The sequence below is a fragment of the Myotis nattereri genome, assembly GCF_964212035.1.
Source record: "Myotis nattereri genome assembly, chromosome: 21".
NCBI classification, from domain to species: Eukaryota; Metazoa; Chordata; class Mammalia; order Chiroptera; family Vespertilionidae; genus Myotis; species Myotis nattereri.
Window position 1 is genome coordinate 8,870,897 of NC_138097.1, and position 25,423 is coordinate 8,896,319.

At 50.5% G+C, this 25,423-nt stretch overlaps 1 protein-coding gene across 1 annotated transcript in view; it reads left to right on the forward strand.

The window, feature by feature from the left end:
• BNC1 (basonuclin zinc finger protein 1) overlaps nt 1–25,423 on the forward strand; it is a gene marked incomplete at both ends in the record, with an annotated part of 80,257 nt that overhangs the window by 39,904 nt on the left and 14,930 nt on the right. The window contains 3 exons of the mRNA XM_081114796.1: nt 2,377–2,988; nt 21,137–21,236; nt 23,618–23,853. Coding sequence (XP_080970922.1) covers nt 2,377–2,988; nt 21,137–21,236; nt 23,618–23,853 — 948 coding nt within the window. The remainder of the gene's footprint in view (nt 1–2,376; nt 2,989–21,136; nt 21,237–23,617; nt 23,854–25,423) is intronic.

The following is a 25,423-nucleotide window of genomic DNA, read 5'->3' on the forward strand; positions in this document are numbered from 1 at the left end:
GTGGGCAAACTTTTTGACTCGAGGGCCACATGGGTTCTTAAACTGGACCGGAGGGCCGGAACAAAAGCATGGATGGAGTGTTTGTGTGAACTAATATAAATTCAAAGTAAACATCATGACATAAAAGGGTACGGTCTCTTTTTTTTTAGTTTTATTCATTTCAAACGGGCCGGATCCGGCCCGCAGGCCGTAGTTTGCCCACAGCTGATTTAGCCCAATCTGCCCGGGGACAGTTGCATACCTCCTTTGAAAGGTGATGAGGACAGGAAGGCCAAGAAAGCTGACTTCCTCAGCCAGTTTCCAATTGCTGGGAAACAACTATACCCAGGTCACTCTTAACTCCCAAACCTGAGCTTTGCTGGCTACAACTCACAGCACAGAAGCCACTAAGGTGACCGGTGACCGCAGACGTTAAGATAAGGACACATCAGAACCAGGCCAGAGAATGCAATCAGCACCGTAAGAGAGGCAGATGCAAGTGCTTGGGGATCAGAAGAGAGCAAAAGCACATCGAGTGGAGAGCTGGGGGGCGGTATCCCGGAAGGCTTCAGGGAAGAGGTGACATCCGAGAAAAACTTGGAAGGATGCGTGGTGTTACAATAGGCAGAGAAAAGAGGAGGAACAGAGGGGGGTTGGCACCAGCTAGATCAATGGTTCCCAACCTTTTTTGGCCGTGCCCCACCTAAGCATCTCTGAAATCCTGATGCTCCCCCCCCCCCACCCTGTGACATATAATTCTTATTATTCAAAAAGTGAGCTCCTATTCCTGGGGAGGAAGCCTAAAAGGCCATTAATTTGGTCTAAACACGCTTCCAAAGAACTTGGCATCCATGAAAGAGAAAAATAAAAGAACGAACAGACAGTTGAAGTTCTGAGGAAATAATCACCAAGAAATCGTTTTTTAAAAATAATAATGTGAAGTGATATGGAAAAATAGCAAATAAAGTTTCAAAACATAGGATAGAGAACTGAAATGCACAAATATGTCACCATATACTTACTAGAGGCCCGATGCATGAAATTCGTGCAAGAGTAGGCCTTCCTTCCCCCGGCTGCCGGCACTGGCTTCCCTCCGGCACCCGGGACCAGACTTCCCTCGCAGGTCCGGAAGGACATCTGGTTTAATTAGCATATTATGCTTTTATTATTATAGAACTAGAGGCCCAATGCACGAAATTCGTACAAGGGGCTCAGCCCTCACAGCCCTGGCTTCGTCCAGAAGGTCATCCGGAAGGATGTCCCGATGGACATCCGGAAGGTTGTTTGGCTGTCTGGTCTAATTAGCATACTATGCTTTTATTATTATAGAACTAGAGGCCCAATGCACGAAATTCATACAAGGGGCTCAGCCCTCACAGCCCTGGCTTCATCCAGAAGGTCATCCGGAAGGATGTCCAGATGGACATCCGGAAGGTTGTTTTGGCTGTCTGGTCTAATTAGCATATCATGCTTTTATTATTATAGATATACTGTATACTAGTAGAAGGCCCCTAGAACCATAACAAATGAGAAAAATTCACTGTTAATAACCCATTCCCGACTTGCCCCCCTATGGGGCGTGTGCCCCACGCTGGGAACCACCGAGCTAGATGGAAGGTAGGCAGCTGGGGTTTGGAATTCACAAAGCAAAGCTTCCTAAGTACATTAGCCACGTGAAAAAAATAACTCTTCCCAACTCCTGTCAGGCAGGGCCGAGTCCCTCGCAAGGGCCCAGGCAACCTCATGCCTGCCAGAGACGGCACAGGTGCTGCAGACCCAGGACAGTCACCTGGCCCCAATGTCCTGCACGTGTCCTGCCTGTGGAAGGGCAGCTGGGCCCGGCTGGACCTCACGAAGGCGCCTCCCTACCCCCCAACCCCCCACCCCCAGATAGCCACACTCTTCCACAGGCACCCTTTTCTCTCCTTTTTCTCCTCTTCCTCCCAGAGGCCTGCATCAACCCTAGCCCGAACCAGGCACTGATTGCAACTCCCTTTTCCTTCCATCTCCCACCATCCCCCTCAACCTCAGCTTGTAGAAGGCTTTTTGGTTTCCCAGGCAAGGCTCTGTTTCACCAGCAGCAAGGTGGGTGGGTGGGTGGTAAAAATCGGGGAGGAGGCAGCAGGAGCCCCCAAGTCCAGCCTTCAGAGAGCACCCCTCTAGGGAACTGCGTTACCATGAGGTTCTGTGTGCGCCCCCCCGCCCACCCACCCCGGTCCTGCTGGCAGCTGCGGCCCATCTCCGTCAGCTCCGGGGGGTCAAGGAAGCCGCTGGCTCCTCGGGGCAAGCCCTCCTCGCCATGTGCTCAGCGCCGGCGCTTGGCGTTTGAACATTGAATTTCATCTCATCCCGGGCACCCCGTAAGAGGGGTGAAAACCTGACCCCATCCATTTACAGCCGAGCACGCGAGGTGCAGGGAGCAAGCCCCTCGCCCTGGGCGCGCGGGGCAGCCGGGGCGGTGACCTCTCGCGGCCACCGCGGGGCAGGGGGCTCGCGGGGGTTCTCGGCAGAGCCTCCGGCGCCCCTGCTCCCCGTCGGGGACAGGACCCACGCGGCCTCTGCGAAGCAGCTCCCGAGGGCGCCCCGGGGGAGGCGGGCGGCGGCCCCGCCGAGCGAGACGGCAGCCAGCGAACTTCAGAGCGCGAGGCAGACGCGGACACGTCTGTGTCTCCCGACAAGTGCCTTCAAGCCCGGCGGGGCAGACACCTCCGCGCCGGCCGCCGGCGAGGTCTCCGCGGGCTCAGCGCGTCCGCGGGCGGCCCCGGCGGGCGGCGGGCTCCCCGGGCGGGGGACGGGCGGCCGGCGCGGGGGAGGGGCGGGGAGGGGACCGCGCGGGAGGAGGCCCCCACCGGGCGCAGGGGGCGGGCGGGGAGGGCAGGGGAGCCGCCCACTTCGCCGCGTCGCCCCGACGGCCGGAGCTTGGCTGCGGCGGCGCCCGCCGAGCCGGGGCGGACGCGGGCCGGGACGCGCGTGGGGAGCCGGGCTCCGGGCGGCCGCAGGATGGCGGAGGTAAGCGGGGCGCCCTGCGCGCGGGGGGAGCCCGCAGCGCCGCTCGGACCCGGGCCCCGTCGGCGCCGGGGGCGCGCCTCGGCCGCCTCCGAGGCCACCTGCGCCGCGCGAGGGGGGTCCCCGCGGCCGCAGGACGGCGCGGCGGGTGGGAAGCGCGGGCCGGCGAAGCGCGTCAGGCCGCCCCTTCCCTCGGCGCCGCGGCCCCGACCGAGCGCGCCCGCCCCGGCGTCCCCGCAGCCCTCGGCTGGCGGGCGGAAGCGCCGCTGGTACCTGGGCTGGGTTTCCGTGGAGAGCGGGGGGCCGTGGAGAGCGCGGGGCCCGGCGGGCGGCAGTGACCCAGGGCCCGCCGCGCTCGGGGGCGCATCTGCAGTGGAAACGCGCGCACCAGGTGCCGGCGGGCGGGGCGGGGGCGTCCGGGGCGCACAGCGTGTCCTCGGCCGAGCGCGGGGCCGGGGACGCAGCGGAGGGGGCGGGGGGCGCGCGGGGAAAAGCCGGGGGCGCGTCTCCCCGCCTCGGGACGGGGCACCTGCGGGGACGCCGGGGACCGGGCGGCCGGGCTGCGCCCTGGGGAACGCGGCGGGCGGCGTCGGGTGCCTGCGGCCGGCGGGGCGAGCGGCGCGGGCGGGGGAGGCCGCTGCGTGTCCCCGCGGGCCCCCCTGGCCGTGCCCGAGAGGCTGGGGATTTGTCATCCAGATGTGACAAGATCGCGGAGAGGCGAGGGCAGGAGGAGATCTGATACTCATCAGTGCATAGCTCGGAGCCAAACTTTCTCCGACGCGGTGTAGGAACATGTTCTTCTCATTTAAGGCATCTCTTTGTGGCTGCGCGGCTGCCACCGGCCTGACTTTGACAGCGCGATGGAATGCCCGCGAACAGCCTTAATTGTGGGAGTGAAATGCTGTGTGTTTGGGGGGTGGGAGGGAGGGAGGGAGGGGGAGGATCAGACCCCCTTAAGGTTCAGTAATGCCCCCCGGTTTTATGGCCGCGCGCTCCCCGCGCGCCTAAGAAGGACGGGGCGTTTAAATCAGGCCAGACGCCTGGTCGCAGCCAGGCCTCTGCTGTTAACACTTAAGGGGCCTGCAAGAGGCCCCACTGGTGTCCTGGGAACCCCTGTCAGAGGGTGTGAGTGTGTGTAGGGGAAACATGTGTTACTACAGCTTGGGGTCCACAGAGCAGATCTAGCAACAGTTTAAAAAAAAAAAATTGATTTCTTCTCATCAAAGCGACCAAGATTCTGGTTTGACCCTAAGTGAATTGAAAAACAGCATTTGGCAGCGCCCCCCCGCCCCCCCCTCGGTGATGTTTTATTCCTTGTTTATTGTTTTAAGTCACCATTGGATTTCGGGGGATCTTTCCGCGAGATTTCTTGGACCCTTCGCTTGCAAATAGGTGTTGAAATTTTGGTGCAAGGATAAATGTCCTGGCTGTTCAATGGTCCCTTCCCAGATCTGTTGATACACGTTAGTAAAACATCGTTAAAATCGGATGTGTCAAAATGACGCCACACTAAAGAGCATTCCCTCGGGCGTTATTAATTGTCCGGGATTTGATTTTTTTTTTTTTGCTTTAAATATAGGTGTGAAAACACGGCCACCACTTTGGCTACGTGTGGGTTTTGATAAATAACTTCGTCCTTTCGGGCAAAGAACAAGATGTGAGTCATCATTTGATTTCTCGTCCAATAGGTTTGCCAACTTTAATTTCACCCAAAAAAAAAAAAAAGTATTACCGTTTCCACTCAGCTATCCATTGAACACGTTCCTGTTATAGTGGAACGCCGGAAAGAGGTGGTGAAATCTTCACCTAGCACCACCGCTGTTTCTGCTCCGGGAACTCCTAATGACGTCCAGACACCTGTGTCGTTTAATTTGGAATATCATCTGTACCCAAAGCCTAGGAAAGGGCTGAGCAACATGCTGCTTCTTCGGGCAGAGAGAAAGCAATTCGTGTGACGTGCGAGTTTGGCTGTGAAAACATGACCCGTTTGCTCTGGTTCGAGTTCACGTTAGACATCCGAGGCAGCGTGGGCTACTTGCCATGCAAGCGTAAGCTTTCCAGAGACGGTTATTTTTATTTTTATTTTTATTTTACATCTTTCGCACGCAGCGCAGGCCCAGGCCCACATTCTGCACCCCAGCATCAGCAGCGTGGAAAGAAGGGGGATCCAGCCTGTTGGGCGAGGAAAGCCGTATGGATTCTCCCTGTGGGATAAGTAGTAATTGTGCTTTAAGAACGCACTCCTCGTTTATGAATGCTTCGGGATAAATATAAATGGGAAAACGATTTTAAAGTTCGGTTTTGTCAGTAAAACCAAGCCGCAGTGTACGGGGTGCGGGGCCCGGGTGTCTTTCAGCTTCTGGGACGTGCTTTAGAAGTTATTTTGACAGTGGCCATTAAAGAGTTGCCCCGAAGGTTCCACAAGGTAAATTACTTGCAGGAGGAGCGAGAGCGTTACCGCAGGGTGAATTTTCACCTCCACAGATGTCACTGAGAGTGAGTTACTTTCCTCAAAAAAAAAAAACAAAAACAGCCCTGTTGAAAAAGAATTAGAAACCCCCTCGCTAAGGTGAGAACTCAGCACTGAATTCTCATCCGTTTTTATATCTAACATCAACACTTAGGGAGTCAGTACATTTTTTTTTTACATTACCTTATTCCAGGTAGCTTACTACGGGTTTTAAATTCTGTTGGTGGAGATATTCTATTTTTCATGACTTGCCTCAGAGATTTCAAGATAACTGGGTTCCGCACAGAATGGGGCATCTGGAAGGATTTTAGTCTTTTTTTTTTTTTTTTTTTTTTTTGCCTTTTCAATCGGTTTCTACCTGAAAACCTTGCTTCCTCTTATCTTGTCATGCTTTGAAGCCCTTTTTCCTAACTCTGGAAATTCCAAGATTCCAGTGTGGCCCCATTCCTCTACCCAGCCATATGCCTGTTTTATCCTAAAAGGGGTTGCTCTGGGGGGGGGTGGGGGGGGGCAGTGTGGTACCGTGAGGTCTAAACAGAGCAGGCCTGTTTCGCCAGAGTCCAATTTGGTGCCTTGTCAGACTCGGCAGCGTTGGCAGCACACGGGCTGTCGCTGTTGCCGTCCACGCATGGACTCATTGCTATAAACCAGCCCTAATGATGTATCGCAGGAGGGCTCTGCCTGGGGGGATGATAATTCCACTGAGCTCATGTGAGAGAAAGGAGAGACGGAGAAATAAGACGTCGCGAAGGCCGGGTCCTCGCAGCGTCTGTCGAAGGAAATGGTTGTCCCAGGTAAATTGTAGTTCAGGCTGCTAACACCCACCCCACCCCCCATCCAGCCCTCGTACAGTTACATTAAACTGTTGCCTCTTACAGATGATTTCTGTGGTCTTGCCATGCACTCTAACAAACATGGAAGTTGTTTCCCAGCTCTCCACCAGCTTCCAGAAGCATTGGCCTTCTCCTCTAACCCTCTGATTGTTTCTTGTCGTCCTCATTTGTGAAGGTAGAATTTTTACACCATACTGGCTTTGAAGGCCGTGATCAAGGATAACGTAATTAACTGTCTGGTCTTTCCTTTTTAAAGACTTTTTTATTTTGAACATCTAGGGTGGTGTTTTGTGTTGGGGTTTTTTGTTTGTTTGTTTGTTTTTTACACTTAGTTTTTTAAATCTAGTTCTCATTAAATGCCTCAAAGAAACGTTTGCAAAATTGTACTGGGAAATGTTCACGATTTCATCGTTCCTTGGCGGCGGCAGCAATAGTGCGGTTGCGTTGCTTGTGTAACTGGCCACCTCAGTTAAAATTACCCTTAGGTGTAAAAAACAGAAATTTATCCTAAGGTGTAAATGTCTTTTTTGTTTTCTTTCTGTTTCTCCCCCGCTCCTCCCAACTGAGGGTTGTGTTCAGACATTCGCTACATGTGTAGTTAGCGTCCTTCTGTTTTTTGTTATCAGAGGTTTCTGAAGATGACCCCCTGAAGTCTCCCAAACGTATGTTCTCGTTATTGTTAGTTTGTTTTTTCAAAAACAAAGACTTGGTTGGGTTTCTAAGATGATATTTGCCTGTTTTTCTACGTTTTCCTCTTTTTCTGTGTTTACAACTAATAATGTGAAGGGGGCGGGGGGGGAGGTGCAGCTGTTAAATTATTTTGGCACCCCGTTCAGACTTTGATTTATAGAGATCAAAGAACAAGCGTTCCCCCGTCACCTCCTTTGAACTGAGCAGCCAGAGAACATCACGGCGTGTGTCACGCACACTTTTCTGCTCACAGGTAGACTTGGCCCGACATCTGTCCCGAGCTCTCCCTCCCACCCCCCCTTGCCGTGCCTTCGGTCTTCTTTGACTGGTCTCTCTCTTTTCATCCCCCGTCCTCGGCGTGAGGACCCCAAACCTGCCAGCTCTCCTCCCGTGTCGTTTTCACACGTGCTGCAGATGCCGCCTACCTGGTTTCTGAGGCCTCCCCAGTCCAAGCTTGCAACGCGTGCTCCTGGCAGACAGGGTCTCTGCCTCGTTCAGAGCCCTGATGGCTTCATGACCCAACACAGAGACTCCCGGCTGCCCATTGGACGGCCCACCCCCTCCCCCTCCCCAGGTAGCCTGTCTAGGGGGGCTCTCGCCGCCTGGGACAGATCTGTGCTCTGTGGCTCGGCCTCCTGGGCTTGAGACACATGTCCAGGGCGAGCCTTCTTTGTGCCTCGGGCTGGTATTTCCTGCAAACGCTGCCGGGAGCGTGCCTGCTGCCTCCTGGACGGAGCCTCCTCCCGCCTCTTCACAGGACGTTGCTTTCTCTCTCTGTGTTTGCTGTCACACTCGAAAAGAAGCCCTAGCCGGTTTGGCTCGGTGGAAACGGACCAAAGGGTCCTGGGTTCGATTCCGGTCAAGGGCACGGACCTCAGTTGCAGGCTCCTTCCGGGCCCGGGTCCTGGTCGGGCTCGTGCAGGAGGCAACCAATCGAGGTGTTTCTCTCACAGCGATGTTTCTCTCTGTCTTTCCCTCCCTCTTTCACTCTCTCTAAAAGTCAATGGGAAAACATCCTTGGGTGAGGATTAACAAAACAAACAAAAGGAAGGAAGGAAGGGAGGGAGGGAGGGAGGAAGAGAGGGAGGGAGGAAGGAAGGAAGGAAGGAAAGAAGGAAGGAAGGAAGGAAGGAAGGAAGGAAGGAAGGAAGGAAGGAAGAAGGAAGAAAAAAAATGTTGAAGAGAGGGAATTTTTATTTATTTTATTTATTTCACTTTTTATTAGAGAGAATTTAAAGCAAAATGAGACTAGTTTAATGGAGTTTAGTGATAGGTGCTTGGGGAGTCAACAGTGACCAACTTTGGACCAATCCCATTCATCCATCCCCCCCCTACCCATTCCCCCACCATTACCAACACTGGAGTACATTGAGGCAAATCCTGGACATCATATAATTTCTTTTCTTTTAATATATATTTTTATTGATTTCAGAGAGAAGGGAGAGGTAGAGAGTGATAGAAACACCAATGATGAGAGAGAACCATTGATCAGCTGCCTCCTGCATGCCCCCCACTGGGATCAAGCCCACAAGCTGGGCATGTGCCCTTGACTGGAATCGAATCCATGACCCTTCAGTCCGCAGGCCAGTGCTCTATCCACTAAGCCAAAATGGGTAGGGTGAAATCATATAATTTCATTCATTAATGTTCTAATACATAGCTCTAAAAGAAAAGCCTTTTGTAAGAGACAAAAGCAATATCACCATATAACACCTAAAAAATTAACAACTCTTTAATGTCATTACATTTCTACTATTCAGATTTCTTTGATTAGCTTGTAAACTTGATATTGCCATTGGTTGGTTCAAATCAAGATCCAAATAAGGTCCATATGTTGTCTCTCTTTTTAAAAAAAAAAAATATATATATATATATATACATATATATATATATTTATTGATTGATTTCAGAGAGGAAGGGAGAGGGGGAGAGAGAGGTGGAAACATCAATGATGAGAGAGAATCATTGATCAGCTGCCTCCTGCACGCCCCCTACTGGGGATCAAGCCCTCAACTCAGGCATGTGCCCTTGACCAGAATCCAACCCAGGACCCTTCAGTGCCCAGGCTGACGCTCTGTCCACTGAGCCAAACCAGCCAGGGTGTATGTTGTCTCTCTTAACCTATCGACTTACACTTTACGTTTTTCCTTGCAATGTATCTGTTGAAAAAGCTGGGCTGTTTGTCCTGTCGAATGGCTCCCACTCTGCGTTTTACTTCCTTGTAATATCATTTCAACATTCCTCTATCATCCCCTGTATTTTCTGTGCACGGGAGTTGACCAAGAGGCTTCGTCTAATTCAGATTTCAACATATTTGGCAAGAACAGCCCGTGTGTAATGGGTATATCCTTCCATCCCAAGGCAAATGAGCTGGTTGTCATCTTTTTAATTAGGAGTTGAAGAATGCTGACATTCGAATTCTTTCTTTATTTATCACTGGAATACTTCTGTAAAGAGAATCTTGCTCTCACCAGTGATTTGGTTGTCCTTGAAGGACAGTTTGTATAAAAAAAAAAAAGGAATACACACTTGAGTCTTTCCCTTTGTTCACCAGGTTTGTGTTTGTTTTTTAAATATGTTTTTATTGATTTCAGAGAGGAAGGGAAAGGGAGAGAGAGAGAGAAACATCAATGATGAGAGAGAGTCATTGATCGGCCGCCTCCTGCACGCCCTCTACTGGGGATGGAGCCCACAACCTGGGCATGTGCCCCTGACCAAAATCGAACCCGGGACCCTTCAGTCCATAGGCCGATGCTCTATCCACTGAGCCACACCGGCTGGGGCTGTTTACCCGTTTGGGGAATAATCCGTTGGTTCCCTAGCACCTGTAAAGGTGACCGGCGAGTTTTGTGTTTATTTTCAGTATCTTTTGAATGGCTAAATCTTAATATAGTGAATGACTCACACTGATTTTTGACAAATCGCATCGTCTGCCCAGCTATTCTCTGCCGTATCCGATTGTATGACTTGTCTTCCCCCTATTGCTCCCCAAGAGCAGACACGGGGGGGAGTTCCTCATCTTTGTACCCCCGGTTACCAGTACACAGTGGATGCCTTAAGCACAAGCAAACACAAACAACCCAAAAACCCAGTGTGTTAAATAAATGGGCATCGCTTTGTCCAACGACCAATGGAAGATGATGGCATGAGATGGACATCTGGTCCGAGTGTTTCTCCGCGTGGGTCTCGGGGCGGTGCTGGGAGGAGCAGGAAAGCTGCCTCACACACAGACGGGCCTCAGGGGTGTTCTTCTCTCTGCACCCCAGTTGTCCGGAGACATCTGGCAAATCGTGGTGCTGTTTCCAGAATCCTCGTTGTACCTCTGTGGGTTTGCATATGTAAGAAAAACAGTAGAGCACTGGCCGGTTTGGCTCAGTGGATAGAGCGTCGGCCTGGGGACTGAAGGGTCCCGGGTTCGATTCCAGTCAAGGGCACATGCCTGGGCTGCAGTCTCGATCCCTGGTAGGGGGCCTGCAGGAGGCAGCCGATGGATGATTCTCTCTCATCATTGATGTTTCTATCTCTCTCCCTCTCCCTTCCTTTCTGAAATCAATAAAAAAATATTTTTAAAAAGCCCTAGCTGGCTTGGCTCAGTGGATAAAGTGTAAGCCTGTGGACTGAAGGGTTGGGGGTTTGATTCTAGTCAAGGGCACATGCCTGGGTTGCAGGCTCAATCCCCAGTAGGGGGCATGCAGGAGGCAGCCGATCAATGATTCTCTCTCATCATTGATGTGTGTGTGTGTCTCTCTCTCTTCCTCTCTGAAATCAATAAAAATATATTTTTAAAAATTTTTAAATAGAAAAACGGTAGAAAACTTAAAAAATAAAAAAAGTTAGAGAAAAATTAGAGGGCAGAAGGTAGGGAGCCCCCCCCCCCCCGCCCCCGCAAAAAAAAAAAATCTGGTTCTAATAAGAGACGTAAGAAGTACAAACTGTGGGAGAGAGGCAGAGCAGCTGCAAAGAGCAGTTGGGCAGAGATCTCCCGCCCTTGAACGATAGGGCTTCCTGAACCAGAGAGGCTAGATCTGCAGCCACAGAGCGGGAGTGACCATTTCATTGTCGGTGAAGAGAAACCAAGCCCTCTCCCGACAGGCTAAGGTGGGACAACTGCTTCAGAAGCTACCCTTGTACTAGTATTATAAATTGGCAGTTTTTTCCCCCCCGGAACTCAAATATATTAACAGCAATTGTCTATATCAGGGGTGGGCAACCTTTTTGCGAGTGCGCGCCAAAACCAGCAAAATCTCTGACTCAAAATTCTTCTGCGTGCCAACCCTAATTTTTTGAGAACATGTTACGCCTACCTGATATCTCTTAAGGTGTACGTATGTGAAGAACCTTGAAGAAATAATAAAATTCATTCGAGCGACAAACACACAGTAGATGATGATGAAAAATACATTTATTTTTTAATGTATACATGTACACTGATAGTCCAACAGAAAACGTTATGACTCCGTGTGACATTATCAGTGGGACTTTTGCGGCTGCATCGCTGATGACAGAGATTTTACATCAGGTTTATATTTCATGACCTTCAGAGATATGCACGAGCTACTACTTCCAGCCGTCAGGCTACTCCTATTACGAGACTTAACAAAATGCATCACTGAGAACAAAGATTCACACGCGTATGTGGATGAAACCAAAACACTGGTCGGATCTAGGAAGGCAGGGAGAGTGAAGGCAGAGGCATAGAAATTGCTCTTCCCCTCTCTCATCCATCCATGTCTGTGGTCTTTACGATAACTTGTTATGTAAAATTATTTATGTATCTAAGATGCACCTACACTGAATTTATCTGAAAAATAAGAAAGTCGATATTAAGAAAAAAATTGTGAATGGAAGATTATAAGAGAGGGTTTCGCGTGCCAGCAAAAGTAACTGGCATGCCATGTTTGGCACGCGTGCCCGGGGTTGCCCACCCCTGGTCTATAGTTAACATTTTAAACATACAACTTGGGAAAACCTGAAGCATTTTCATCCTAAAGCTCGATGACTTATAAACAGCGACACCGTATGTGAGTTAGCAGGCTGGGTCCCTTGATTTCAGGTCGAGTAATTATGGTTCTTACCCCCGAGAATCGGGCACAGCCTTAGGACCTCACCCTGAAGAGAGGGCCGCACACTCTGAACATAGCCCTGGTGGTCTTGCTAGTTAGCCATTTTTCACATGCTTTTTTTAAAAATATATTTTATTGATTTTTTTACAGAAAGGAAGGGAGAGGAATAGAGAGTTAGAAACACCGATAAGAGAGAAACATCGATCAGCTGCCTCCTGCACACCCCCTACTGGGGATGTGCCCGCAACCAAGGTACATGCCCTTGACTGGAATCGAACCCGGGACCCTTCAGTCCTAAGGCCGACCCCTAGCCACTGAGCCAAACTGGTCAGGGCTCAAATGCTTTTTATGCGGTCCCCTCCGTGGTCCATAAGATCCGCGTGCAACTTAGGAAATGGATTTGGCTGCGAGTGAAAGGGCTCCTAAATAAGGCACCATCCTTTCTGCTCGGCCGTCCTCAGGGCCTGACTTCAGGGTTGCCTCATGGTTGCAGAATGGCCTCCGCCATCCAGCCATCACGTCCGTGTGCCCAGGAGGGAAAGCAAAGAAGGCCCTCAGCTGGGCCGCCTCCAGTGTCCGCGGAGCTTTCTGTAAAACTCCACCACAACTTTACTTGCATTCCACTGGCCCAGTGCCTGACCACCTAGCCGCCAAAGGAGATGTGGAAATGGAGGTCCTCTTACCAGGCAGATTGGGCAGAAGGACATCGAGTGGGCATCTATGATTAGTAAGCATGGTGAAGCTCTCTCCTCGGTCCATTCATTATTCTCTTAAATAATACCAGTGAACCCTAGCCAGTTTGGGTCAGTGGATAGAGCGTTGGCCTGCAGACTGGGGCGGGGAGGGGGGTCCCCAGGATCGATTCGGGGTGGGGGGGCGGTCCCAGGTTCAATTCCAGTCAGGGGCATGTGCCCTGGTTGCAGGCTCCGCCCCAACCAATCGATGTGTTTCTCTCACATTAATGTTTCTCTTGGTCTGTCCCTCTCCCTAAAAATCAATGGAAAGATATCCTCGGGTCAGGATTAACAAAAATAAAAATAAACATAATACTAGTGAAAGGTTTACACAGCCTCAGGCCCAGGGTCAGCGGCTAGGTGTTGGGTTTTGTTGGTTTGTTTGTTTTTCAATATATTTTTTTTATTGGTTTCAGAGAGGAAGGGAGAGGGAGCGAGAGAGAAACATCCATGATGAGAGAGAATCATCGATCGGCTGCCTCCTGTACGCCCCCCTACTGGGGATCGAAACCGAAACCCGGGCTTGTGCTCTTGATTAGAATCGAACCCGGGACCCTTCAGTCTGCAGGCGGACGGATGCTGTGTCCACTGAGCCAAACCAGCCGGGGCTAGGGGTTGGTTTTGAGTTTCGTTTTGTTGCCTCCCGCAGGGATGATTCATGGGGAAGCAGCTTTTATGGAGGTCTTACCGTCAGTGTGGTTGGTAGCTCCGTCTGTGCAGAGTCAGACCCCCTGAGCCCAGCGGACCTAAGAACCTACTTGTCAGAAGCCTGGCAGGAACAGCAGTCTTGCTGGGCTAATTGGCCTTTTCAACTCTCCGTCTGTAAATTCTCATTAACGTGCCTTACGGGCCTCGGAGGGAGGCGGGCGCAGGTAGGCAGCCCACTTTATGGTCAGAGGCTCCCAGTCAGGGAGCTGGAGCTTGTAGGGCTTAGCAGGAAGTAAGACATACGTCGCCGGAGGCCAGTTGTAAGTTTTACTACCGCCCGGTGAAGGATGCTCAATATGCTGGGGGCAGAGGGAGGCGGGGGGAGGGAGGGGAGGGCCGCTCAGGCTCCCCAGCTCCGCATCCGGAGGTGTCATTTTAATAGGCAAATCCTATGAATTTTGTACCTTTAGACTTAGAATCAAACCCATACTCCTTGGTTTGCCCCCACAGTCCTGTGCAGAGTGGTCTCGTCACCTCTCTGGCCCCCATTTCCTGCCATTAACGTTACTAACGCCACTTCTTCTGGCTACACTGGCGCCCTTTTCTGTGCCATGAAAACTCTCACCCCTTTGTGCCCCAGGGCCTTTGCACTTGCTATGCCCGCTACCTAACACAGTCCCGCTGCCTCCAGTCCTTCTCTGGCTCCTTGCCATCCTCTGGGACTCGGTTTATTTTATTTTTTAATACAGACAGTCCTCGGGTTACGTCAGACCCGACGTATGTCGTTTCATGGTTACATCGCCATTTCCCATTTATATATTAAAAAAAAGTTCCATCATTTCGACGTATGTACATAGGTGCTTTATGTTTTTTATTATTTACCACAAGTAAAGGACAGGAATTGTTATCTTTCTTGTAATTTTTTTTTTTACTGTTTCACTTCATGACTGCTGTGTATGTGCTCCCTGTGAGTGAGGTAGGTGCTTATGTAGGTGGGTTCCGACTTGCGGCGAAAATCATGTTATGTCGCGCCATAGGAACGGACCCCTGACGTAACCCGAAGACCTACTGTGTATCTTTATTGATTTCAGAGAGGAAGGGAGAGGGAGAGAGAGAGAAACCTCAGTGATGAAAGAGAATCATTGATCAGCTGCCTCCTGCAGGCCCCCTACTGGGGATCAAGCCCACAACCCGGGCATGTGCCCTTCACAGGAATCGAACCCAGGACCCTTCAGTCCGCAGGCTAACGCTCTATCCACTGAGCACACCAGCCAGGGCTGGGACTCAGTTTAATTGTCACCTCCTCAAAGCCTGTGAGGACGACCCTATCTAACAGGCGTGCACTCCTACCTCTACCCCTCCACGCCATCCAGTAAAATCGCTAGCTGAGACTTCTGCTCAGCTCCTTCATAGCACTTACCTTATTCCGAAAAGGTATTATTTGTTTACCTGATGATGTTCCGCTCTAGGATATAAGTTCCTTGAAGGTGGGGACCTCATTGGTCTGGTTTAACACTTTAACCCTCAGAGTTTAGAATGTCTAGCTCCTCGGTGCTGAGTAAATATTTGGATGGTAATGCCTAACTCTCACAGTTGACGTTGGGATCCAATAAACTCATAAAAATGGAAGTGCAGCTAGCATCAAATATGCATAGTTCAAGAAGTCATCTACCCCCAGTATCCAAATTTGAGACCACCCTGATAGTCCCTAAGTCCCTCAGTTTCCTTGTCTATAAAATGGGGATAGTGCCCTAGCCGGTTTGGCTCAGTGGATAGAGCATCGGCCTGGAGACTAAAGGGTCCTGGGTTCAATTCCTGTCAAGGGCACATGCCCGGGTTGTGGCCTGATCCCCAGTGGGGAGCGTGCAGGAGGCAGCCCGTCAATGATTCTCTCTCATCATTGATGTTTCTATCTCTTCCTCACTCTGAAATCAATAAAAAATATATGTTTAGCACTAACTGGTTTGTCTCAGTGGATAGAGAATCGGCCTGCAGACTGAGGGGTCCCAGGTTCGATTCTGGTTAAGAGCATGTACCTTGGTTGCAGGCACATCCCCAGTAGCAGGTGTGCAGGAGGGAATTGATCGATGTTTCTCTCTCATCGATGTTTCTAACTCTCTATCCCTCTCCTTTCCTCTCTGTAAAAAATCAATAAAATATATATTTTTAAATATATGTTTAAAATTTTTTAAAATAAAAAAGGCTATCCCCCTGAATTTATCTTCTACGATATGAAAATATATACAAGTGCTAGAGATGAAACAGCTTTGAAGTAGACAGTGTTTATCCTCAAGCTCAGTAACTCAGAGCTCATCAAATGCATGCACTGTCCAGCAGGGGGTGTTGTGTATCTACCCCACTGTGTGTCTGGCGGCCACTGCTGGGAATTCAAGTCAGCACCTCCCCACGCTGAGGGTAGGGTAGGGGTGCCCGGGAGAGAAAGAGAGACCCTCAGACCTACTTAAGGACGAGGGCATAACTTTCCATCTCAAGACCTCAAATAACTGAATCATCCGTCACATACGAGGGGCGTCAGGAATTTCTGGGTGAATGAATGAGCAGAGGATAGTCACCAAAAAAAAAAAAAAAAAAACCAGAATTTCGAACGTTGGTTTGTAGCGCATCAAAGCGACAAATAACAATTCAGAAACAGGCTGATTGAAACGAGTGCGCAAAAAGCAATAATCATGCCTTGATGAGTTCGGAATGTTGTAAACATCTGCTGTATGTTTCCGAAGAAAGGTACTTCTATCCAGAGTCCAAAGGAGAGGATGTGAGTTTTAAGAGTTTTCCATTTTGATTTACATGAGTACTTTTCATCCTGTAATTACAGTGTGTGTGTGTGTGTGTGTGTGTGTGTGTGTGGTTTGATCTCATTGTAGTTTTCATGTGTCTTTAGGGAACAGTGCTACAATTTTATTATGTTGTGGGATTCTCAGCTGGGTGGAAAAACTCAAGGGCCTTATATCAGAAGTTTTCTAAGATACCATCATTCGCCTTTTTGGTCCACAAATAATTCCTCTGAGTTTGATTTCCATAGGTGTCTAATGAGCTTTATTAAGCCTCATTCAAATAGGTTCATATAAAACCACATGTTTCTTTTTTTAAAAAATATATTTTATTGATTTTTTTACAGAGAGGAAGGGAGAGAGATAGAGAGTTAGAAACATCGATGAGAGAGAAACACCGATCAGCTGCCTCCTGCACACTCCCCACTGGGGATGTGCCCGCAACCAAGGTACATGCCCTTGACCGGAATCGAACCCGGGACCCTTGAGTCCGCAGGCCGACGCTCTATCCGCTGAGCCAAACTGGTTAGGGCATGAATGTTTCTTATAAAGCAGCATCCATACATTGGAATTGTGGGTAAAACTGCTTAAAATTCTGTCCCCACAGTAGAAACTGCTAAAACTGAATAGTCAGGTTAGGTCAGTGGGTCTCGTCTGGGGGCAGTTTCGCCCTCAGGAGCATTTGGAAATGTCTGGAGACATTTTTGGTTTCCACAACTGGGGGAGGGAGGTGTTACTGGGGTAGCATCTGGGGAGGCTACTAGACTTCATGTAATGGTTGAGACAACACTCAACCAACTAAGCCACACTATGCACAGCCTCCCCCATGATTATTATTATTATTTTAAATATTTTTATTGATTTCAGAGAGGAAGGGAGAAGGAGAGAGAGAGAAACGTCAATGATGAGAGAGAATCATTGATGGGCTGCCTCCTGCACACCCCCTACTGGGGATGGAGCCCACAACCCGGGCATGTGCCCTGACCGGGAATTGAACGGTGACCTCCTGGTTCATAGGCCACCGCTCAACCACTGAGCCACACCAGCCAGGCACCTCCCCCATGATTAACATCCCTCACCCAGGGCCAATGAACCTCACCCAGGTTCATTGTTACAACGATGAACCTCCAGTTGACTCGTCACAATCACCCAGCATCTGTAGTTTACCTTAGAGCTCGCTCTCGGTGGTGCCCATCCTGTAGCTTTGGATAACTGTATGATGCTGTGTATCCATCATTGCAGTATCCTTGCGAGTATTTTCACTGACAGTAAAGTCACTCGGCCCGCCTATTCATGGCGTGTTGGCGAGGAGGGTGGAAACTGGAACCCTCGTGCATTGCTGGTGGGAATGTAAAATGGTCCCACCCCTTTGGACAACCATTGGACCGTTTCTCAAACAGTTACACTGAGAGTGACTAGGTGTTCCAGCAATTCCACTCCTAAGAACGTGCCCAAAAGAAATGGAGACACGTGTCCACCCTAAACTTGTACCAGGGTTTCTTCGGGGAAGGATGAAAATCAGATTGTGATGAAGGTTGCACTACCCTGCGAATGTACTAAAAATCAGTGGCGTGTGTACTTTAAATGGGTGAGTTGTATATGTGAATTACATCTCAATTTAAAGCTGGTTTTAAAAAAAGATGAAAACAAATCAAAAAGAATACCACTCTCCCTTCCCTACCACACATTAGCATTCCCTACCCACCCGTCATCCCGCCTACTCCCCACAATCCCTGGCAGCCACTCGTCTGCTTTCTGCCTCTATAGATTGCCCCTCCCTTTTTTAATATTTATTTATTGATTTCAGAAAGGAAGGGAGAGGGAGAAGGAGAGAGAAACATCAATGATGAGAGAGAATCATTGATCAGCTGCCTCCTGCATGCCCCCTACGGGGATCGAACCTGCAACCTGGGCATGTGCCCTTGATCAGAATCGAACCCGGGACCCTTCAGTCTGCAGGCTGATGCCCTATCTACTGAGCCAAACCAGTTAGGGCTGGATTGGCCTAGTCTTGACATTTCTTGTAAATGGAATCGTACAACCTCCGACTTTTTATACTTCATTTTTTTTTGTGTACTTCTTTCTTTAGCTTAATGTTTCCAAGATCCATCCATGTGGTAGCATATCTCACTACTTCATTCTTCCTTATTGCCTAACTAGAGGCCCGGTGCACAAATTTGTGCACAGGTGGCGGGGTCCCTTGGCCTGGCCAGTGCTAGGGGCCAATTGGGGCCGCAGGAGGTTGGCTGTGGGGCGCACTGACCACCAGGGGGCAGTTCCTGCATTAAGCATCTGCTTCCTGGTGATCAGTGCGCATCATAGCGACCCGTCACTCAGTTGTTCGGTTGTTCGGTCTCTTAGGCTTTCATATATATATGTAGACTAGAGGCCCAGTGCATGGATTTCGTGCACCAATGGGGTTCCTCATCCTGGCCTGTGCCCTCTCATAATCTGGGACCCCTCGGAGGATGTCGGACTGCCCGAGGGATGTAGTAGTTCACGAAGCGGCAGGCAGCCAGGGAGGAGCCCAGGCCAGGCCAGACACCGCTCCACTCCTGGCCCCGCTGCACCTGCCGCCACTGCCGCTCGGTAGCACACTGCCGTGGAGGCAGGCTATTATAGCGGCGCTCGCCAGCCATGAGCCCAGCCTGAGCTGCACTCCCCCTGTGGGAGCGCACTGACCACCAGGGGGCAGCTCCTGCGTTGAGCGTCTTTCCCCCTGGTGGTCAGTGCACATCATAGTGACCGGTCAAACGGTCGTTCGGTCATTCAGTCGCTGAGGCTTTTATATATATAAATGGCATCCATCGTATAGATGTCCACACTTTGTTTATCCATTTATCAACTGAAGGACACGGGGGGCTATTTCCACTTTGGGGAGCAAGCGTCTGTATGGAGAAAGGATTTCCGTTGTCTTGGGCGCATACCCAGGAGTGAAGTTGCTGGATCCTGTGGTAACTCTTGTGTTTGTGGAACTCTGCCAGACTGTTTTCCAAGCTGCCTGCACCATTTACCAGCCCTCCAGCAACTGGATTTTTCAAAAATATTTTATTGATTTCAGAGTGGAAGGGAGAGGGAGTGGGAGATAGAAACATCAGTGACGAGAGAGAATCATTGATCTGCTGCCTCCTGCACGCCCCCTACTGGGGACCGAGCCTGCAACCCGGGCATGTGCCCTTGACCAGAATCGAACCTGGGACCCTTCAGTCCGCAGGCCGACACTCTGTCCACCGAGCCAAACACGCCAGGGCAGATGTGGCGCTTTCACACACACACACACACACACACACACACACACACCCCGGGGCCTCCCAAACACGCACACACTCCCCAGGTTCAAGGCTCTCTTGCATCATATGGATTCCACCCAGCAGCTCTTCCCAGGAACCTAGCTGTCAGAGCCCCTGTGAGAACGTTTTCTCTTTAATAATAGATTACGTTCTGCAGGCCTCCATCCCCTTTTGAGGAATTCATCTTAAAAATGTATGGGAAGCTCTGTTGCTGACACCAGACTCTGTTGGCACGTACGTCTCTATTTTCTATGTCCGCCATGTGTTTGCACACTCCGCACCCACCCACCACACACGGCACTTCTGACATGCAGCCTGCAGGCGTCCGTGCAGGCCTTGTCCAGCCCGTGTCTGTCTCCGCCAGTCACACAGTCCAGGGATGGGGCTGGGGAGCCGTCCAGCCAGTGCATGTCCTCTTATCTAGTCTGGTATTCAGCTTCTGCCACATGTTGATGGGGAACAAATTCCACATGTGGGTTTCTCTCCACTCCGATCAATTCCTTTTACTTGTTCCCAGGCAGCCTCCTGGTACATTTCAGCATTGCTGCTCCCATCACCTTAGAGATCAGTGAAAATGTGACTCTTTAGTCCTAGCCGGCTTGGCTCAGTGGATCAAGGATCGGCCTGCGGACTGAAGGGTCCCGGGTTCGATTCCAGTCAAGGGCACGTACCTCGGTTGCAGGCTCCACCCCGGCCCGGACCCTGGTTGGGGCGCATGCGGGAGGCAACCAGTCGATGTGTTTCTCTCACATTGATATTTCTCTCTGTCTTTCCCTCTCTCCTCCCTCTAAAAATCAATGGCCTCAGGTGAGGATTAAGAAGAAAAAAAAAATGAGCACTAGCTGGTTTGTCTCAGTGGCTAGAGCGTCAGCCTGCGGACTGAAGGGTCCCTCCCAGCTTTGATTCCAGTCAAGGGCACATGCCCAGGTTGTGGGCTCGATCCCCAGAAGGAGGCGTGCAGGAGGCAGCCAAGTGATGATTTTCTCTCATCAATCACTGATGTTACTTTAAAAAAAATGTATATATATATATATATATATATATATATATATATATATATGTATATATATTGATTTCAGAGAGGAAGGGAAAGGGAGAGAGATAGAAACATCAGTGATAAGAGAATCATTGATCGGCTGCCTCCTGCACGCCCCCAACTGGGCATTGAGCCCACAACCCGGGTATGTGCCCTTGACCAGAATTGAACCCGGGACCCTTCAGTCCACAGGCCAACGCTCTATCCACTGAGCCAAACTGGCTAGGGCATCACTGATGTTTCTGTGTCTCCCTCCCAATCCCTTCCTCTTTGAAATCAATAAAAAAACCTTTTTTTTTTTAATGTGACTCTTCACCCTTTCCATGTCCTTCATAATAACAACCCAGATGTTCCCTCCAACCCCTCATCTTATAACAAGTCCCGATGTTGGTGGCCTATTCGCTCCTGCAGAATGTCTGCGTGAGGTGTGCGCCATCTCCAGGTCCTCTTTCCAGGGTCCAGTACACACGCCTGGGCCTGGCACGGAGCGGGCACGCAGTGCTCCAGGAATGCCGCGGATGGAGGTTTTGTTCTGTACATGCCGTGCGTGTCCCACACACACGGAACATGCTCAGCGCACCTGTGTTCTCTTTCCCAGGCGATTGGCTGTACTCTGAACTGCAGTTGCCCAAGTTTCAAACCAGGCAAGATCAACCACCGGCAGTGTGAGCAGTGCCGACACGGATGGGTGGCTCACGGTAACTTTATTTCCCTCTAAATAACTCTTACCGGTTTTTCAGGAATGGATGGGATATCTAAGAACAGAGCGGAAAGCGAGCACGCCTAAGTTACTGCTGTGTTCCGGGCAACCGCCTAAGTCACCGTGGTTCGCAACCTTCTGGCCCTTTCAATACAGCTACTCATGTTGGGACCCCCAACCATAACATTATTTTCGTGGCTACTTCATCACTGTCATGTTGCTACTGTGATGAATCGTCATGTCAATATCTGATATGCAGGATGGTCTTGGGCGACCCCTGTGAAAGGGTCGTTCGACCGCCAAAGGGGTCGCGGCCCACAGGTTGAGAACCGCTGGCCTAAGAGCTCTAGATAGGTCATCTCTTTGATAACAACTCCAGATGATACGTGTTTTGTTAGCCCCATTCTAAAGGTGGGCACACTGGTGCCTCACTGCCGTCATTTTGAGATGATAGAACTGGTCTGTGCCGTCTAATGCAGTAGCCCTAGCCCAGATAAAATACAAAATGATCCGTTTAATTTGAATTTCAGGTAAACAAAAAATAATTTCTTAGCCCGGCTGGTGTGGCTGAGTGGTTGAGTGTCGACCCCATAAACCAGGAGGTCAGGGTTGGATTCCCAGTCAGGGCACATGCCTGGGTTGCAGGCTCGATCCCCAGTTGGGGGCGTGCAGGAGGCAGCTGATTGATGATTCTCATCATTGATGTTCCTATCTCTCTCCCTCTCCCTTCCTCTCTGAGGTCAATCAGTCAATATTTTTCTTAGTCTTGGCATATCCACTTATTTGGTGTTTATATTCAGATGTAACTGGGCATCCTGTATTGATATTTGCTGAACCTGACCCTACAGTAGCCATGGGTGGCTACCAAATTCTTGAAACATGACAAGTGTGACTGCAGAATTGAATTTCCGGTTTTCTTAAATGTTAATGAATTTCTTTTTTGTTTTGTTTTGTTTCTGTTCACCCTCACCCGAGGATATTTTTCCATTGATTTTTAGAGAGAGTGGAAGGGGAGGGAGAGACAGAGAGAAACATCGATTGGTTGCCTTCCCCATGCCCTGGCCAGGGCCAGGGTCAAGCCTGCAACCAACGTATGTGCCCTTGACCGGAATCGAACCTCGGACCCTTCAGTCCGTGGGCTGACATTCTATCCACTGAGCCAGACCGGCTAGGCCAATGTTAATGAATGTAAATCTAAATTTAAGTAGCCATATGGGACTGATGTCTATCACATCAGGCAACAGAGGTTTCTGTGGTTTCTTTTTTATTATTTTTTAAAATATATTTTTATTGATTTCAGAGAGGAAGGGAGAGAGAGATAGAAACATTAGTGATGAGAGAGAATCATTGATCGGCTGCCTCCTGCATGCCCCCTCCTGGGAATTGAGCTGCAACCCAGGCATGTGCCCTTGACCGGAATCGAACCCGGGACCCTTCAGTCAGCAGGCTGATGCTCTATCCACTGAGCCCAACCAGTGAGAGCTGGGTTTCCGTGGTTTTATTTGCCAAGTCTGTCAACTAGGGGGTGTCAGGCCCGGGTCTGCTGGACTTCCAAACCCAGGCTCTCACCTGGTGCTTCCCGATTTCCATCCTCTGGGTTAGGCACCTGGGCCTTTGGTTTTACCACCACCACCCCCTTTTTTTGCACTCCCCCCACTTGCGGCTCTGTTCCTCCTCAGGGATGCCATAGGAAAGGGAGGAGAGTCTCGGGCCAGTCCACGTTATAAGTGCCTGTGAAAGCTATTAAGATAATTCATTATTGGTATAGTCTTTTTTTTTTTTTCACTGTTGGAACAGATCTCCGGGAGTTGGCACCAGCCTACTTCCTACGCAGTGTTTCTCTTGAGAGTAGGATCCTGAAAAACGTCATTTCTGCCCTGGCTGCTTTGGCTTAGGGCAGTGGTCAGCAAATTGCGGCTCGGCAAACCACAGCTCGCAAGCCGCATGCGGCTCTTTGGCCCCTTGAGTGTGGCTCTTCCACAAAATACCGGCTCTTCCACAAAAGACCGACTTCTGCGCATGGGCCACGAAGTTTCAATCGCCCTGTACGTGCGCGCCCAAACATGGTATTTTGTGGAAGAGCCACACTCAAGGGGCCAGAGAGCCGCATGTGGTTCGCGAGCCGCGGTTTGCCGACCACGGGCTTAGAGGATAGAGTGGCGACCTGCAGACTGAAGGGTCCCGGGTTCGAGTCCGGTCAAGGGCACATGCCCGGGTGGCGGGCTCAATCCCCAGTTGGGGGCGTGCAGGAGGCAGCCGATCCATGATTCTCTCTCATCATTGATGTTTCTCTCTCTCTCTCTCTCTTCCTCTCCCTTCTTCTCTAAAATCAATAAAAATATATTTTTTAAAAAATCGTTTCTTCCTTTGGTTTCCCAGCGCTCAGCAAGCTGAGGATCCCCCCCATGTATCCCACGAGCCAGGTGGAGATCGTCCAGTCCAACGTGGTGTTTGACATCAGCAGCCTCATGCTCTACGGGACCCAGGCCATCCCCGTGCGCCTGAAGATCCTCCTGGACCGGCTCTTCAGTGTCCTGAAGCAGGACGAGGTCCTGCGGATCCTGCACGCCCTGGACTGGACCCTTCAGGACTACATCCGGGGATACGTGCTGCAGGTGCGGCCAGGCCAGCACGGCCACCTCCTCCGCCAGGGTCTTCTCCCATCCACTTCCGCGTCCCTGAGGCAGCCCAGTAGCCTAGGGGGCGCTACAGCCATTGCGGGCATCCTTCCCTTTCGTCTTTTTTCTAGCGGCCGAATGCCCTACCCCACCTTGTAGGAGGAATCCAGGGCTTTCCTCAAGATACGTGTGAGCCCTGGCTGGTTTGGCTCAGTGGATAGAGCTTCGGCCTGGGGACGGAAGGGTCCCAGGCTCGATTCCGGTCAAGGGCACATGCTTCGGTTGTGGGCTTGATCCCCAGTAGGGGGTGTTCAGGAGGCAGCTGATCAATGATTCTCTCTCATCATGGATGTTTCTATCTCTCTCTCCCTTCCCTTTCTCTCTGAAATCAATAAAAATATATATTTTTTTTTTTTAAAAAAAAAGATACCTGTGAAACTCAGATGTGAGAGCGTTACCTGATCCTCTGACTTGGGTTTCACTGGGCAGCTCTTCCACAGTAAACCACTGGCCCTGCCTTGGACACTTCTTTTTTTTTTTAATCCTCATCCAAGGATCTTTTTCCATATTTTCCCAGGATGTTTAGAGAGAGTGGAAGAGAGAGGGAAAGACAGAAACATCGATGTGAGAGAAACACATCGATTGGTTGCCTCCTGCACGTGCCCTGACCAGGGCCCCAGCCGGGGAAGAGCCTGCAACCGAGGTACATGCCCTTGACCGGAACCGAACCCGGGACCCTTTGGTTCTCAGGCTGATGGATGCTCTATCCACCGAATCAAACCTGCTGGGGCTCCACTTCTTTTATTATCTGCAAACTGCCTATTGACATAGATGCTGTCCGTGTGAGATCTTACTGAGGTTTTGGGGGTGAGAAAGCAAACTTACCTTGCAGAACCACAAGCAGACAATTCCGGCCCCTGTTCTCTAACGCGTCTGCACCACCACCCCCCCCCCCTCTGCTGATGTTCACTCCTAGAATGGGTCGTCTTGTGAGGTTTCTGTGTTCTTGCTCTTTTTTATTCTCGGCACCCCCCGCCCCCCCCCCCATTCTCTTTCTGACTCTTCACATTTTGTCTCTGTCTCTCCATGAAGGAGAGATGGCAGGCATATTTCTCTGTGCCTTTCATGCCTTCTCTCTTCTCTTTATGCGGCAGAGTAGTTTTTATTTGTTTTAATCCTCACCTGAGGATATGTAATTTCAGAGAGAGAGAGAGAGAGAGAGAGAGAGAGAGAAACATTGATCGGTTGCCTCCCGCACTCGCCCCCACCGGGATCAAACCCCGCAACCCGGAACTGAACCAGGAATTGAACCTTCAGCCTTCTGGTGTGTGGAATGGTGCTCCAACCAACCGAATCACCCGGCCAGCGCCTCACAAAGTGGTTTTACCTCCCTTTCTGTAAGAAGCTACGGGGGCAGGCTTCCTGTTTCACATCTAGAGGCGAAGGATGTATTTCCTGATATAAATGGGATCGTTTTTATGAAACAGATGCAGCTTTCTAAATTTTTTTTTTCTTGCCACTCTCCTAGGAAATAGTATCAGCCAACTTTGGTAAAGATTTCAGTGAA